Source organism: Coturnix japonica, chromosome 2, assembly GCF_001577835.2.
Source record: "Coturnix japonica isolate 7356 chromosome 2, Coturnix japonica 2.1, whole genome shotgun sequence".
Classification (NCBI taxonomy): domain Eukaryota; kingdom Metazoa; phylum Chordata; class Aves; order Galliformes; family Phasianidae; genus Coturnix; species Coturnix japonica.
The window spans coordinates 5,490,738-5,507,474 of NC_029517.1; the positions used below are offsets into that span (position 1 = coordinate 5,490,738).

The 16,737-nt window shown below is 40.3% G+C and overlaps 1 protein-coding gene across 3 annotated transcripts in view; it reads right to left on the reverse strand.

Moving 5' to 3' along the window:
* The window catches only part of XYLB (xylulokinase), an 86,861-nt gene extending 70,276 nt beyond the window's left edge, over window positions 1-16,585 (reverse strand). For all 3 annotated transcript variants that reach the window (XM_032442953.1, XM_015852885.2, XM_032442952.1), the window contains exons 1-10: window positions 16,479-16,585; window positions 14,567-14,649; window positions 13,632-13,701; window positions 12,523-12,603; window positions 11,094-11,180; window positions 9,909-10,037; window positions 8,545-8,610; window positions 6,559-6,631; window positions 1,431-1,549; window positions 613-694 (exon numbers count right to left, since the gene is read on the reverse strand). In XM_032442953.1, coding sequence (XP_032298844.1) covers window positions 613-694; window positions 1,431-1,549; window positions 6,559-6,631; window positions 8,545-8,610; window positions 9,909-10,037; window positions 11,094-11,180; window positions 12,523-12,603; window positions 13,632-13,701; window positions 14,567-14,649; window positions 16,479-16,523 — 835 coding nt within the window. In that variant the 5' untranslated portion in view covers window positions 16,524-16,585. The remainder of the gene's footprint in view (window positions 1-612; window positions 695-1,430; window positions 1,550-6,558; window positions 6,632-8,544; window positions 8,611-9,908; window positions 10,038-11,093; window positions 11,181-12,522; window positions 12,604-13,631; window positions 13,702-14,566; window positions 14,650-16,478) is intronic.
* Window positions 16,586-16,737: the final 152 nt, after the last annotated feature.

Sequence of the window (16,737 nt, forward strand, 5' to 3'; positions counted from 1 at the left end):
TTAATTTCTCATACTGTTCATGGGAAACATTCCAGGATGAAGCCCATATCTCAAACTAAACAACCTGGACATGGCCCTGTAATACAGTAAGCATTTTCATAGTCTTGAGAAACAGATGGCTTTGCTCTGCACTGGAACAGTCTTGAGGATTACAAGAACTGACCTTAAATTAACATCTTCCTTTATATTGGGATCTACCACTCTGACAAAAGTTCAGTCCTAACTCCTGAAGAAAAGCTGTGACATCTATCTCCAGGCCCTTGATTCAAACGATACAACAGCAGGCTTTGAATTCACGTTCCTTAAGTTAAAGATGGAAGCAATTCATGTTAAGAATAGACTGTTAGGTGGAGAAAAACAAAAACTGAAGTTATCAAGAAGCTAATGAAGTCACCGCCAATTACTAGGCTAAGTGGAAGTCATTTGCTTATCCAAAAGGTCTATATCTCAGAAGAATCAGTGATAGATGGCTGTCAGAAAAAGCTATTAATACCAAGAAATGTGATATTCTTTCTCTATATAATGGAGCATCTGAGAATTAATGGTACTGATCTAGAATTTTAGTACATACATAAACATATTCACTGAATCTTATACACTCAACCATCTCACCTGGATTGTCTCCTGTAAAGGCTACTATTTTACAGTCCGGGCTAAACTCATAACGCTGAACGTAATAAGGAGAAATGGATCCCTAAGGAAAGAAATACAGAGTGAGGGAAAAAAAGCACAACACTGGAAAATAAACTCACAGTGTATGACACAACGTTGTAACATAGTCCCAAAAATCCCTAGAGCAGCTGCAAAAATGCAAATGCAACAGGGATCAGGTGACAGATATCTGTACTGTTTTCATTGTGCACCATCTAAAGCAATGGCTCTTTTTTGTGTTAGATACTAAGAATAAATTCATTTACTCCAAGAGATGTGAGCCTTGATTTGATTTTGCCATTATGCTACGTGAACTGAGGAGCTCTAAACATCTGAAACTATTCACAAAGATTAACTCATTAATTCTACAATTTAAAACAAGGCTCCTATTAAGTAATGCAAATGTTGGGTTCTGTTCCTGCAGCAATAAAAGCCATACACGGTTCTGCAGCAGCCAGCTGCCTGGGGTCATATGGGAGTGGGAAGGAAGAACCCCAAAAACTCTCATGAGTGAAGCACCTGCCAAATTATTGGTCTTCATAGAACAGAGCATGCCAGAATCCAAGGTGATCCACTGTGAAAACTATGACAGATACCTGCTACCAGTTTCCACAAGTGTCCACTTTTGCTCTGACACATGAACATTCTGCATATGAACAGCATACACAGAAGTATTAAGTCAACCAACGTAGCTCTGAGGATAATTGTGCACAGACGCACATTCAAATATACTCCAAGAAAGAACCATCAGCAGAACTCTCCTTTAGACAGGCACATACCAGAACTGAATGGGATGGCACAGGGTTTCCCAGTTTCTCTGCTAATCCTGGTGCACAAGCATCAAGGCAGGATGCTGACCACACCTTTTCCCAAATTTGCAGCAGATTCATACCAGAACCTGGAAGATATAGATCAAAACAAACATAGATCATTAAACGCAAAACTAGGGTAAAGAAAACAGATGGTATTGCATCAGAAAATTCCACCTCATTACTGGCAGCAGAGAGCTTACAAAAATGTATTTTACATTTAAATAGAATGGCTTCGGCACATCTAAGTATAATTGATACTGATGATTCAACCTAACTGCCTTTCATCTATAAGGCTGTGGAAAATACATCAGTTATTTCCAAACAAACAAACAGGAAAAAAAAAAAACTGATACCTCCCCACTGATTCCTCCTCAACCCTTCTGCTTTATACAAATAATTCACTGATATCTAGAGGTAATGCAGCAACGTCACTTGAAGGCAAGTTGTCCTCATCTGAGACTTAACAGTGAAGTAATTCTATCCTAGGCAGCTTGGTTATACACTGCTATCTTGGAGTATCAAACCAGCACCTACATCCACTGCCCATACTGACTCACCTTCCTCCATATCAATGCTTCCTTCTTCAAAGATGATAAAATAAAATAGCAGATGAAAAAATCCAGCTCAGAATCATAAAGGTTGGAAAAGCCCACTAAGATCATCAAGTCCAACCATCAGGCCATCACCACCATGTCCACTAAGCTGTGTACCTCAGTGCCACATCTCCACGTTTCTTGAAAACTTCCAGATATAGCAGTTCTACCACCTTCCTGGGCAGCCTATGTCCACATCATTTTCTGTTTCACTTCTCATTGCTTTTTTCTCACTATTTTATTTGCATCGTCCTGATTTATACAAAGTTGACTGAAGTTAGTGATCAAATATAAGCAACCTACTAAGCACTCTACATCCCTTGCTTATATTTCTAGGATGCCTTTAATTGCACATTTCATTAGACTTGAAAAATCTGTAAGCACTACTGGTTAGTGCTGTTCAGGGACATATTAGTCTTACACTGGATTAACAGCATTTTCATTTCAAAGGTTGTTGAGGCTGTGACTTATTTATCTCAGAAACACAGCCACATTCTCAGCCAAGCACTGTGGAATACCTGAAGCTTACTTCAATTCAAAACATCTTGAAACTGTGGCAGTTAAGTTGACCCAACAGGCACTGTCTGTGGAATAAGGTGACACTCACAGTACTGAGACACAAAGGAAGAGAAGGTTTGTTACCACATTTCAGCCAACATATCACAAGGCTCTTACTCTGAACAAATGCACAAGCCTGCCATACTCCCTCTGCGCACCCCACTGCTGGTTAATCATGCACAAATAAGTTGACATTATCAATTCCCAGCAGCTTTTTTCCACAGATTAAAGACATTTATTTATAAAGTATCTATTCATACAGTTCAATCCTAAGCATCACCAACAAGGTTTGGACTTAGTGCTTTGCACTGCACAGACACCTGAATAAACCAAGCCAAACAGCAGGAAATTTGGACTATATTTAGTAATGTTTAAAATAGAATGAAATTTGTTAAATTCAATTCATCTCATTTCATGCAAATTAAACACACTTAAATTATGCACCAGTAAGTTTCCGTCTCCACTGTTAGAGTCACTTCCACCAAGAGAAGGAAAGATGATGACTCAGTCCAGCTGTTCTTAGTTCTCTTAAATCTAGCCATCCCTCCTGCCTAGGAAACCTGAGTCCAGCATCACCATCTGCACTTCCAGGGCATGGAGGCAGTGAGCAGTCTCTCAGCATACTCATCTCAGAGACAGCATACAAGGCTGTCTATGAAGAAACATGCAAAGCTTGAACTTTTCCTTGAAAAACTCCTAACCAGTGAGCAAGGAAGTCTTTAAATAAAAATGAACTTCATTAGAGAAAGGTTAGCTGTTGTTTCCTCAGGGTTTAAATCCTTCACCCCCATACCTTGCAAGCATATGGAAACTCTTAACTAGTATCTTCCAAAGCAGTTTTTGGAAGACATAAGGAGTGCTTCCAATCTTTCCTCCATAAAACAGGGAAAACACTAACATTTATGACTGAAAAGGTCTAAGCTTATATATAAACTGAAACAGCACTTCAGTTTTATTGACTGGTAGACACAGCTGCGCAGAGATTCTGTTATGCCTTGATAGAAGGAAGATGAACTAATTTACCTCAGCCTCAAAAACTCATTTAAAAGACATGAAACAATTACTTGACAAGAACAATTTGCCTATTGGCCCAGATCACCCTATCCAACTACAGACACTTGAAAGCGAAACTAGAGAGCTGGATGCTCCCTGGAACTGCTTCTTTCTTCAATTACATGTGGAGCAATGCAATGAGCTCCTAACTCCAGCACCTCTGGTTATGATCAATGCCACTTCTAGAAATAAAAGTTATTTAAAAAAAAAAAAAAGTAGTACTTAAGTAATAACATTAAAAACAAGAAAGAAAAAAACAACAACATGCAACCCTTCAACTTGCTGCTCCAGATGTCACCCCATCAGCTATGATGAAGGTCAACAGTCAAGTCCACAGTCTGGTAAGAATGGAGGAAAGGGTCAATACAGAAGAGAGCAGAATTCATTATCCGACTTCACGCATTACTGACTTAACATGAAGTGTTCAGGAGCAGAACTGGAACTTGCTAACATTCACTGCTTATACAAAAATACAAAGTTCCATCAGAACACCAAGGTCCCTTTCCATCAGGCAGCTTTCCAGCCATTCCTTCCCAAGCCTGTAGGGTTGCCTGGGGTTGTTGTGACCACAGTGCAGAACCCGACACTTGGCCCTATTGAAACTCATGCCATTAACCTTGGCCCATCAATCTAGTCTATCCAGGTCTCTCTGTAGTGCCCTTCTCCACTCAGGCAGATCAACACTCCCTCCCAACTTGGTGTCGTCTGCAGACTTAGTGAGGATGCACTCAATCCCCTCATTAAGATTGTTAATAAAAATGTTAAATAGAAGCATCCCCAATACCAAGCCCAGGGGGACACAATTGGATCTTGAAGAAAAATTCCTAAAACTGACAAGCACATTCGCTACAATAACAGGAAATTTTGAAGAGAGAATTTTGCAAAGCTAAACAATTTGACAAGGTCTCTTAAAGGCAATATGACCTGAAGTTAAACCTACAGAAACGAACACTACATCTATTATATAAGCATTATTGAGAGATGCGTTCCAAACTACAGCACACAGATGCAATGTAAAAGATCAAGTGAACAGCAAATCGTATGTGACAAGCAAACAAGATTTTCAGATGGATCCAAATAACTGTTGCATACATTATATTTTAGTACTGGAATTAGAATTCTCTTGTTACATTAACAGAAGAACATACAAGACAAAATAGAGCTTACATCACCAAAAAGTCTTTTGTGTTGTAAAGAGAATTGTAACATCCTGCTTAGTTTCCTTATCTTTTTTTCACAGAGAGATTTAATAATCTTACATACCCTGAACAGTAGATAACATTGATTCAAGTTACGTAAATATCCAGAGGTACAGCAGATAGGCTCTATTTAGAGCTGTGCAAAAAATGCAACGCATGTTCTATGGAAGTTTTCTAATGAAGTAACATTGTCCTTTGTCAGAAAAAAAAAACGCATCCTAAAGCTCTCGCTGTCTCTATTTGAATCACTGGACATGGAGCTAGCTTTGTGAAGTGGTTGAAATGCTCAGTACTTGGGCCTACTGAGGAGCAAAGTAGCAATACTGTGGGCAGTAATATACACACACAAATTTATCTGTGAAAACACATGGCTAACAGTACAAGACAAGATGACAGATGCAGTAATCACACAATTGCTTCAGAATTAGAATGGACTGTCTTGCAGTTTTTAAGGTCTCAAATATAAATGGGAGATCTGGTATTGAGTAAGTTGACCGTTGGCTAAAATTGAGTTGTCTTGCTTTTTCTATGAGCTTTGATGGAACAACAGAGGAGAAAAAAAATAATCATCTGGTCTTCACATATGGCTCTCACCTACAGCTCTATAATGCAAAATTTCCTTAGAGAATCTTTTTATCTAACCTTTCAGCTCTGAAGTATATCTTATTTTCAGAGAAGGAATCAAAAATGCTATTTAGAAATAATAGCACAGCTCCCAGGAAGGAGGCATTGCTTGTAACTGCCATTTAAAATTGCCATTTAAAAGCTGGATAACTGAGATAACACACAACAGAAAGGAGAGACACCGGCCTAGTCACTTTTCTCTTTGTTATGATGAATAGAGCAATACAGAAGGTTACATTATGTTTGGGTTTATTTCTTTTTTTCAAATTGAGCTTGGTTTTTCTTTTCTAGGGAGGAAGAGGCTTGGTTTGCTTTTCCTCTGGTTCATTCCAAAAGAATGAACTGTTAACTTCAGTTAGATGGTGGGTACAGAGGGAGAGAAATAATCACAGTATACATCTAGTTTGCATCCTTGTGCAGCTCTGAGCCAAGCCAAAAAAATCCAAAGTAGTATCAGAAGCTGAGCTGACATCAGCAGCAGCAGTAGCAACAAACTGAAAGGATAACAGGCAGGAAATGGAACACGGGAAGTTACACACTAATGCCCAGAGAGGCTGTGGATGCCCCATTCAAGGCCTGCAGGCATTCAAGGCCAGGTTGGATGGGGCCTTGGCAGCCTGGGCTGGTATTCAATGTGGAGGTTGGCAGCCCTGCCTGTTGCAGGGGGTTGGAGCTTCATGATCCCTGAGGTCCCTTCCATCCCAAGCCATCCCGTGACCCATGAATGCAAAGAAGAATTTCTTTAATGTCATAGTGACAGAGCACTGGAACAGGATGCCCAGAGAAGTTGTAGAATCTCCTACTCTGGAGATATTCAAGACCTGCTGGGATGCCTACCAGCATGACCTGCAGGGAATCTGCTTTAGCAGGATTTGATGATCTCTAGAGGTTCCTTCCAACCCTTACAAGCTCTATGAGTAACTTAGCTTATAAACTAATACACTTGTCATTAAAGTTTAAAGACTGAAAAGAAATGGTAGAGACCTCATCCCACTTTTATATAAATGGGAACAGAGAAGACATTTCCTTGCTAAATTGTCACTACCAGAAAACCCCATACATACTTACCATCACTGTAATCAATGGGTGCATAAGCTCCTAGGAAAAGGGAAGCTGCGAAACTGCTAACTAAAGAGATCCTCTGAAAGAAAAAAAAATAATGCGAGATAGTGATTCTCATCAGTACCAACTTCAAAGAAAGAAAATAACTTATGTAATTGGAAGCAGCAAATGTTAATGGATATTTGATGTTAGGCAGAATACACATATAAGTACACTTCTATACGCAGTTCTATATTCCTGCTGAAGCAACATGGCAGAAATCAGTTTAAAGGTAACCCTATGATAAACACTGTTAATAGTTTTACATTCTGAAACATGCAAAATGCACCTAGAATATTAGGGTACTCGATGTTATCGTGAATTAATTCACAATTGCAGTATATTCCAGGATCTCACTTCAAGGAAAAACACTCACAAGAAAAAAACAGTGATGTCTGGATGACCGGGGAAACAGCCACACACACTGGCCAACCTGGAGTGTAGGTGTACAAGGCAAGGCTCTGACAGCACCTCCATCCAAACTCTTACCATCCCTCTGACAGTGGAAATGACAGAGCTTCCTAGATTTGCTTCCAGGAGTTTGTAATCTGAACTAAACCTGTATCTCCTGCTCTCCCTCAAGTTACGTTCCAACAACGCATTAGATGCTGCAGGGCTTCTAGCACCAGCTCTAAAATGCCCTGGTCACATAACACAAAGCACTGAGGCAATATGATCTCACCTCCATTTCAAGTCTGCTAGAGAAATTACTAAGTTAATCAGCTACTGCTGAGTTTTCTGCAGGATCAAGTATCATCTGCCCCCAGAAGCTGGCATAAAAACTGACAAATTCTTTATTGTGCTCTCTAATTCAAAAGAGTTATAATTGTCACCCAACAGCTAATCAGAATCAAATCGCTACTGGTGGAATGAGCCAGCAGTGACAGGGTTTTGTTATTAATGACCATGAAACCACTGCTTCACGTGGCATTCAGAGATGTACTACAGCCAGAGCTCAAAAAGGTAGTTATAATGGCCAGGAAACTTAATGATGCACTTGCTCTTCATGCATCTCTCCCCAAGAATATATCACATTGTGCTTAGATAACAAAGGCCTACCTTCTGCGGTGCCCCAATGGGCACAAGCTGCCTGAAATGGAAGGAAAAGGATGAAATTAAACTGTGAATCAGCCAGTTTATCAAGCTGACCTAAAGGAGGAAGGTATCCACCTTCCACATGCGACTGAAACTACCAAGCCGCTGCTAAGTGTTTCATGTGAGTTTCCAAGAGCAACTCCAATACAGGGATACTTGTGCTAGAACACAGCTTCTTGCACATCCTTTATTGGCAAAAAGGTGGCATTAGTGCCACCAGCCCTCAGTCTTAGCTTAGACTGAGCAGTTCTCAGTTCCCAGGGACTCACTACCCCCCACCCCCACCCTGCCCCACACATCTTTCTCTAAACTTACTCTTAAGCTTACAGTCATGTAATGGAATTATATGTAGATTTCTAAATGAAGGGAAACTAAACCATGTGATTCATTTGTAATAACAACCAAAGTAGCTCTGCAAGGGAAAAGTTTATGGAAAAAAAAAAGACACCTAGAATTGATTGCAGTTGTTTCCTACGCACGTCTGCATGGATGCCAGCTTTGTATGGTGGAACAACCACATTTCTGTATGCATACAGACAGTTCTCACTATCAAAACTCCATTCTTGTTCTTAGTTAACCACTCTCATTTGATCTGTTGTATGTACCAGTTTACTGCCACCCAAATGAAAGCCTGTTTTGAAACTTACTCCACAAAGGCTAGCATCCAATGGAGACCACTGAGCTACACCAGTGTTCTAGAATTGATGCCTGATTTTTATCTAATGATTAACAAAAAGTAGAAAAAAAACACAGAATTTTTTCTTAAAGCAAACACAAAAGTAAAAATACTTTCACAAAACTCCACTTAAAAAGATTATCAACTGTGATTTCCAATAAGTACATTGAAGTTGAGCCAACCTCAGTTTGTGCGTAGACCTCAGGATTCTGGTTGTAAATCTTTGCTATCTGGTTTCCTGTAAAACGCTGAGAAAGAAATGCAAATGCTTAGAAACACAAAACTCAAATGGAGACAATAATCATTAACTCTGTGTAATGAGTTCAGTACATTGCACTTTGGATATTTAATTTGTCTGATGCATGATGAAAGTCAGCGCACAGCAGGCAATCTGCACTAAACAGGCTATAACACATAGCCTCATTATGAGAATTTTGCTCACCTTTAAAAAAAACTGAGAAAAAAACATTACTACTCATAACTTACATTTCAGAAATGACAGTTCAGTGGACTGAATCACTCTTACTACATGCCCGGGAACTAATACTATTCAAATGCTGCCTTCACCTTCTTAAAAAGGTTTAGGCTATCCAACCTATGCACCTCTCTGTGAGGAAGGTAAATGGGAGCAGTCAGGAAGTTTCATACTCAATATCTTGTACTGATGTTGCTTCTTTAACGGTTGTGAGAAGAATTATTTTTCCTTCATATATTATACCAAATAAAAAAAAAAAATCTCCTAACACTGACCTTCCAAAACCCTAACCTTTAGTAAGTTAAAAATGAACTGTTAGTAGTATATAAAGCCTGATTTCAAGTACTGGCTATAAAGCTTGCATGATTCAAAACCAGAATGAGCAATTTGGGAGGTTAGAGCCTTATTTTATTGAACAGTTAGAGCAGACAGGTGCCAAGAGGCCTGCACGGCAGCCCTACTCCAACTCTGTAATTCCTTGTCATGGTTATAAGACAGGACAGTGCTGGAAATATAAGTGACAGAGTACCCCCTGAAAGGGTTCCAAACTTCTGAAGCTCACTTTTCTTATGCTAAGAGCTGCTTGTTAGCCTTCAGGGAACATCAAAAGGCCAACCTAAATTGCAGAAGCATCCTAGAGCACTGATCCCAAAACGCTGAGTCATTAACCCCAAGTAAGTCTGTAACACAAACTGAATTGGGATCCCAATGGAAACCTGGCTGTACAGGAGCTCCCAAAGAGAGCTGGGCCCTGTGACTATAAGTATGGATACCAAACATCACATCTGGGGGCCACTGGCCATGAGCAACAGCTTAATCCAGCTTACTCCTGCGCTGCTTCTTGAAGTAAAACTTCCAGTGTTTGGCTTAATTTTACTGGAGAATTTTCACAGAATAGGATTTCTACATCTTTCTTCATGAGCAAAGCATAATACTGTTGGAGTTTCTTCAGAAACACTGAATAAAACTGCCTCTTTTACAATTAACGGCTGATCATTATCTGCTGCGATGTGACAGAATTGTTTTTGTCACAAGACTCTGCTGAGGACTTTTATTGTTATTGCTTCTTACCTCATAGGCTCGAGAACCAGTAAGGTTTGCTAATTGCTGTGCTCCTCCCACAGCATTCTCCAGAGCACTGCACTGCAATGATGTGCTAGAATCCATCCATATGGGGCTGTTACTGACAGCAAAACAAGCCTGGAACAAACAATATTCTTTAAGAATAACATCTGATCTCTAAGTCCCTACAGAAACAATAACGATACAGCAGACAGGTGTCAGCTCACAGATCAGATCTCTGATGTCCTCTTAGTAACTACAGGAAAATAGTATTGGACAATATGATGGCCAGCAGTGGAACACCTAACCCAAATGTTACACATATCCTGCAGCTGAATGTGTTGTGGCAATGCTTCAATACATTCCTTTGGTGGCCAAAGCCCCAGGATGTTTTATACAACTTAGACTCACTTTGACAGCTCTCTCAACAGATCTTTCCAGAGCTCTTCTAACAGATTTCTCTTCAGTGATTGGCATAATGGTTAAGCAACACAAGTGAGGCCTAGTACATCACCAGATAGCATTTTAATTTCCTTTCCAAGATTTCTGCATAACTGAGGTATCTCCAAAATTAATCATTTACTAGAACAGCTTACTTAAATGCCTCTCTTTCAATGTACAACCGTCGTTTCTGATCTGAGATTCACAGAATATCTCAAGTTGAAAGAAATCCTCGTGGGTCATCAAGTCCACCTCCCAGCTCCCCACAGAAGAAGCAAAATCTAAACCCTATGTCTGAGAGTGATGTCCAAAGGCTCCTTGAGCTCTGGCAGCTCAGGGTTGTGCCCGCTGCCCTAAGTGAAGAACATTTGCCTAACACAAGCCCTACCCTCTCATGCCTGGTATTGCTGGGCCTGATTCCGTTTTACACAGATTAAAAAACATACAGTATTTACAGGTTGTTTACAAAAATGTTATGTTTAAAGAACAAACAGGCTGTAACTCTGACAAAAAAAGATTCCGGGACGCTTACTGACACCTATAAGCTTTTAAAACAGTATATAGTTTCACTCAAGAGAACAGGAAATGTCAGGAGCCCTGGAGCTGAAAAAATAACCTGTACACTTCAGTTTATGCTGCAGGGGAGTGCAACCAGAGTAAATCCTTCCAGGGGGAAAAAAAAAAAAAGCAACACGTAAAGACCAGGAAAAGGGCAACATAGTTCTCCTTTCAAAGCTCTTCCTTGAGTGTTACCTTCAGTGACTGATGTAAAGGCAGCTTGGGTGACATATTCTTTAAGATTTGGTTGCTTCCTTTCTTCCAGTATACACTTCCATGTTGCTGTAAGAAGTGCAAAAATACAAGTTGGAGATAGCCTCCCAGGATATGAACTTTGCAGCTTGCTCTGAATTTGAAGCTCTTAGGGACAGAGAACTCTCTCCAAACTATGAGTTAAAATAAACATACCTTCTCAAATCATGTTACTCATATTAAAGGTCTATTTGAGACTGAGCAAACCAGAAAACATGGGAATTGAGACAAATATGACCTTAAACTACAGCAGCTTTTAGCAGAAGCTGTTACCATGACCAAAACTGGCAGACTGGTACACCTCTGCTATCCGTTTGGCAATACAGAGACAAGACTCTTAATAGAAAAGGAAGACAGACAACATGAGTTGGAATGTGGCAGTTAAGTAAAATCTATTCTACCTGAAAGAATTTGAATGTAGCGACCCCAAGTTATAAAACCATAGAATGGCTTTAAGCTGAAGAAAAAAACAAAGCAAAGGGAATACTGGCAGCTTGGAAAACCAATTCCTACTTCCACTTGAGAGATCTGAGCTTACCTTCCAGCCACTAACTTCTATTTCGCCAAGGAATTCCTAATAAAGCCTTGATGCAGATTATTATTTTCAGACAATTTGTTCCAGCAAACAATGAATGGAGATCAAAGCAACAATTTAGATTAATTAGCCCCAGATCTATTTAATGAATAACCCAGCCCTCATGTGCCAGAATTAGCTATGACTTTGGTGGTGTCCTCACTTTGAATACGATTTTAAAGACTGTGGAAGGCCTCAAAGCATCCTTGTTTCACTATTAGAGTATTAGAAGACAAGCAAATTAACTAATTATCAGGATGGGTTTAATGAATCTGAAAAAAATAAATACATTAAAAATAGCAGTACAAATCATGGCCAAGACAGAATTTTTGTCTTTATTGCATCAAAGGCAAATCTCTGTTCTAATAAAAAAACCATATTCAACAAAACTTTACTATTCCTTCAGCAACCTCAGCTAATCACTGTTTTTCTACCCTGTTTCTACTAGCACCTAGATATGCTCAAATTCAAAGTTATCCCAGTCACTTCAGATCTGCATACATAAAGAATTTCAACAATAAGAAGCCAGCTATTTATGCACTAAACTGACCTAAACAATTGCACTGTAAGGTCTTATCCTCCATTCCCATTACCTTCTATTGATTGCTTTGTATGCTTCAGGTTTTAGCCTCCCTTGAGTAACACGTGTTTTTTAATGGCTGCTTATATGGAAACTTTGATATTACTTGGTGTCTTTAAGATCTTCCATAATATAACTATTAAAAAGGAATGTATGACTAGATGGTATGCCTTCAATAGAGTATATGGAAAGAGTGATTTATCTCATTATGCACTAACCTGGCCAGCACCAGACAAAGCTCTGACTTGAGAGAAGTTAAATCCCGAAGACTTCATCTTTTCCAAAATCATATCCAGAGCCTATAAGAACAAAGAGAATAAGGAATGACTGTAACAGGATACCAAAATATGCATCCTCACAGTCTCTGGGATTAAAGAGTAAACTCACGTCATCACTTGCAAGAGTTCATTGGCATGTAACAAAAAATTAGCTAATGACTACGGACTTCTCAAGAAGTCCCATAAATTAATTTACTAAGAGTCTGTAAAAGAAAAGTTGAATCACAAAGAGGAAAAAATAAATCTTTACACAAGATGAATCACAAAGAATCATTCTTTGAAATCTAAATAAAAGATTCAAGAAATCCCAATTCATTCAAAAGCAATTATTAAGACAGACAGATATAAAAGGTGATTAACTTTTTCTGTTCTTACTTTTGGAAATCCATAACATTTTTGATGGTGTGCAACCTACAAGTTATCCTACAAGATGCTAAAAATCAGCCTCAATACCACCAACTCCAGCATCTCTTGAAAGTACATTTTTATTTGTTTTTATTTAGTCTAATTTAGATCTGCCTTTCTCAGACTTTCTTGATAGATGGACGACTATAATGCTCCAAAACTACTCAAGAAGCCATATATTATTATCATATACTAACTGAATAAATAAACGCTTTATTATGGTTCTACAGACCACCTGCAGCCAATTTACCAAACCTTCATGTGTTATCAGATAGAAGTACTGTGGATCACCAACTGGGGATTCGGTGACCTTTTAAATGTCTTTAACTATTCAAATCACAGTAGCACCATGTGAGAGCAAGAGTTGCAGAAACTGCTTTTAAAAAAGCAGACAATGTTATCTGTATTTCAAAATAAATGCCGGTCAAGATGACTGGGAATTACTAAATAAACTGCTCTTCAACCACATGCCATTTAAGACATGAATTACTTAGCAAAGTTCATTCAAAAAAAGACAGTGCGAGTAACTTAGATTCTGCAAAACCACAGTAAAGCTAGAGAAAGCTTCCTATAACATAAAAGGAAGAAGCTGAACCATATACTACAAATATTTCCAGAATGCTGACATAGTAGCTTGTCCATACCTTGATCCACATTAGCACAGGAGAAGTGACTGTCAGTCGATCGCTGTGAACATGGACTCCTCCTTGAGTTCTACATAAAAATGGTATTTTCTTAATCAATTCAGTACATTTTTCCCCATCAAGCAAAGTTTTTCAAGTTTATTAATGACCAAAGAGAGCTTGTAATATTGATTCGGGTTTGTTTGTTTTGTTAGGAGGAAAGATCAGTTTGGAACCTGAAAAAGGCCAGCTCTCAGGAAACAGCAATAGAGAGATACCCCATGGTAAAGAAAATAAATTGCAAGGAAGGACTCTAGTTCTGTGACAGACTCTAGTGCTGACACTGCTCACTGGTTCCACGCAAGTCATAGTTATCTCTAAGCTTCTTAACCGTCACCATTAGTGACTTAAATCTAGAAGATGAAATTCCATTTTTTGCTGTAAGCAAATGTACCTGACACTTGTGATCATACTGGATGGAATTAGTAAATTCTCATCTATGAATCAGAGTCAATACATTCTAATGTGCCATTTGGAGCCACTGAATCTGTCTTCAAAAGCCTTTTACAAGTTCCTCTCGTGCAATTTATTTGCTGTTAACACAGCATTCCATCCTGACACAAAGATGGTGCTTACTTCTGTGTCTCAAAAAGAAACAGCCACATGAGAAAGTTCGAAGTCCCAAAAGAAAAAAACATACATTGGTTAGTTTACATGTAACAACACCTTAGGTTGAGAGGGCCTTTTTACTTCCTCTTTCGCCTCTTAGGAGTTCTTGCCATACTAATGTACAAGGTAAGAGCACAAACTCCCCTTGTGAGGTATGAAACACAAACACAGCATGAACTACTTTCATGCCTTCACACATATCAATGAGAGCAAAGTGGGCAACAGATCCATCTCAGTACTTAAAGTTCTAAATGAGATCATCCAAGTAAAACACAGAAAAAACTTACTTAAATTCTGGAAGGTCTTTATCAAAATTAACATTATCCTCATAAATGACTCTCAGACGTTCATCAATAGCAATGACTTTCAGCTAGAAGAAATAGAACAGGATGTTAACAAAAACCATCCAGCAACATAATTATGTAGCACTGATAATTCATTTATGGTCACTCAATTCTCATAGAGGAATAGGGAAAGAAGTTCACCCCAGTCTGTACAGAAGACTACAAGTATGACCACAGTTTTACATGAAACAAGCCACCATGTGAATTTACAGCATGTCAGTTATCCAGAATTATGTATATTTGCTTGTGTTTTCCCTTGCACTTTCTCTTTAATTACACTAGAATAATATGCAAAAAGGAAGAACAAAACAGTAAATGAGTTACACCATCCCAGCCTGTACCACAGTAACCAATGTGCTCAAGGAATTCAGGATCTTAGGTTAAACAGGCTGCCCAGAGAGGCTGCGGATGCCCCATCTCATGAGGTGTTTAAGGCCAGGTTGGATGGGGCTCTGGACAGCCTGGTTTAGTATTAAATGTGGAGGTTGATGGCCCTGCCTGTGGTGGGAGAGTTGGAGCTTCACGATCCTTGAAGTCCTTTCTAACCCAGACTGTTCTGTGATCTTACCCAAGAACTTTGTATACCTTTAGAACACCTTGAGGATCTTCTCTCACCCCTGAACAGGGAGTAAGCTGAACTCCATCTGCCAAAGTTCAGAAGACATTACACAGCAGCATGCTTAGATTCTGCAGCCTATGGATAACAACATGCCAATCTCAAGACCATCAGGCTGAGCTTTGCTACAAGCACTGGCTAGGAGGTACTGCAGACATTCCCAATCTAGCTTTTCTCAAGTCCAGCTAGTAATGAAGAAAAGCATTAACAGCCTCAAATAAAAAGGAAGGATGTAGCTCACATCTGGCGTACATTTTAATGAAGGAAAGAACACTGCTTTGAACAGACTGAAAAATCCTACAAAGATCAAATCATCTCAAAGAGTCATAATCAAGTAACAAAGCCACCACATTCTGGGGGTGGGTTATATAACTTTTAGCCATACTAACATAGGGCCTCGTTTATGTTCTTCCACAACTCATTACCAAGTTGGTACACTGTGCTGGTTAAACATGACTCTGACCAACTACAGCTTAATCGGCTTTCTGCTGGCTATGTACTCCCTTAAAAAATATTCAGCCAGCTTGATATGAGTAACCTGCACATGTCTTTTCAGCACAGCTATAATGAAGTGATTGCTTGTACACCTGCTGGTTAAACAAATTTGGGCTAATATGCAGCAAGGGACACGTTTCTCATTGCAGAATGGTTGACAACAGTCTATGCTGACAACTCCAAAGTTTCACCCTGGGCATTAAGGTGCACGGTTCAGCCAACGCTGATTTGACCACCTGGGCCAAAGGACAAGAGGCAAGTGGGCACAAATCGGAGCACAGGAGGTTCCCCTGAGCACTATCACAGAGCCCAGATGCCAGAGGGGCTGTAGGGGTCTCCTTGGAGATCTCTAAAGCCTCCGGGCACCCTGCTGGGAAAGAGTTCCTTCCAGGAGCCGGCTTGAGGAGAGCAGCCCGGTTCGGATGTGCAGCTTTAGACGAACAGCAGCAGCACATCGCTAGAAGAAGTGGTCCAAGCATGTGTTTATGCTGGCAGGTGGAGGGATGCGGAATGCTGGGCGGATACACAGCAGCCCGTGCTCTACAGCTGCCACCGAGAGGCGGTGCTCCCGACCTGGGAAGAGGAAGCGCGGAGCTCCCCGGGGAGCAGCGCGGCGTGGCGGCTGGCACGGCACGGCACGGCACGGCACGGCTCCTTATTATAGCACTGGCAGCCGGCACAGCCCGCAGGAAGAGGAACCGCATAAGGAAGGAGAAAAGGGATGGGGGAAAGCAGCCGCGGTACCTGCTGCGTGCTGAAATCCCATCCTAAGAAGCAGGGAGCGGCCATGTCGAGCCCCACCGGGCAGGGAAGGGGCGGCCTCAAGCTCGGCCTTCCCCCGGAACGGAGCTCCGTGGGGCTGATGGTGGGTGAGGTTCCGCGTAATGCGCAGCGACGGCTTAAAGGTGATCCCGAGTTAATAAGTGCTCAGCAGCGGCTGGGTGAGCAGCGTCGGGTTCTGTGAATCTGCAGTCAGGAAAGGTCCAGATGAAGAAAGCTGAAG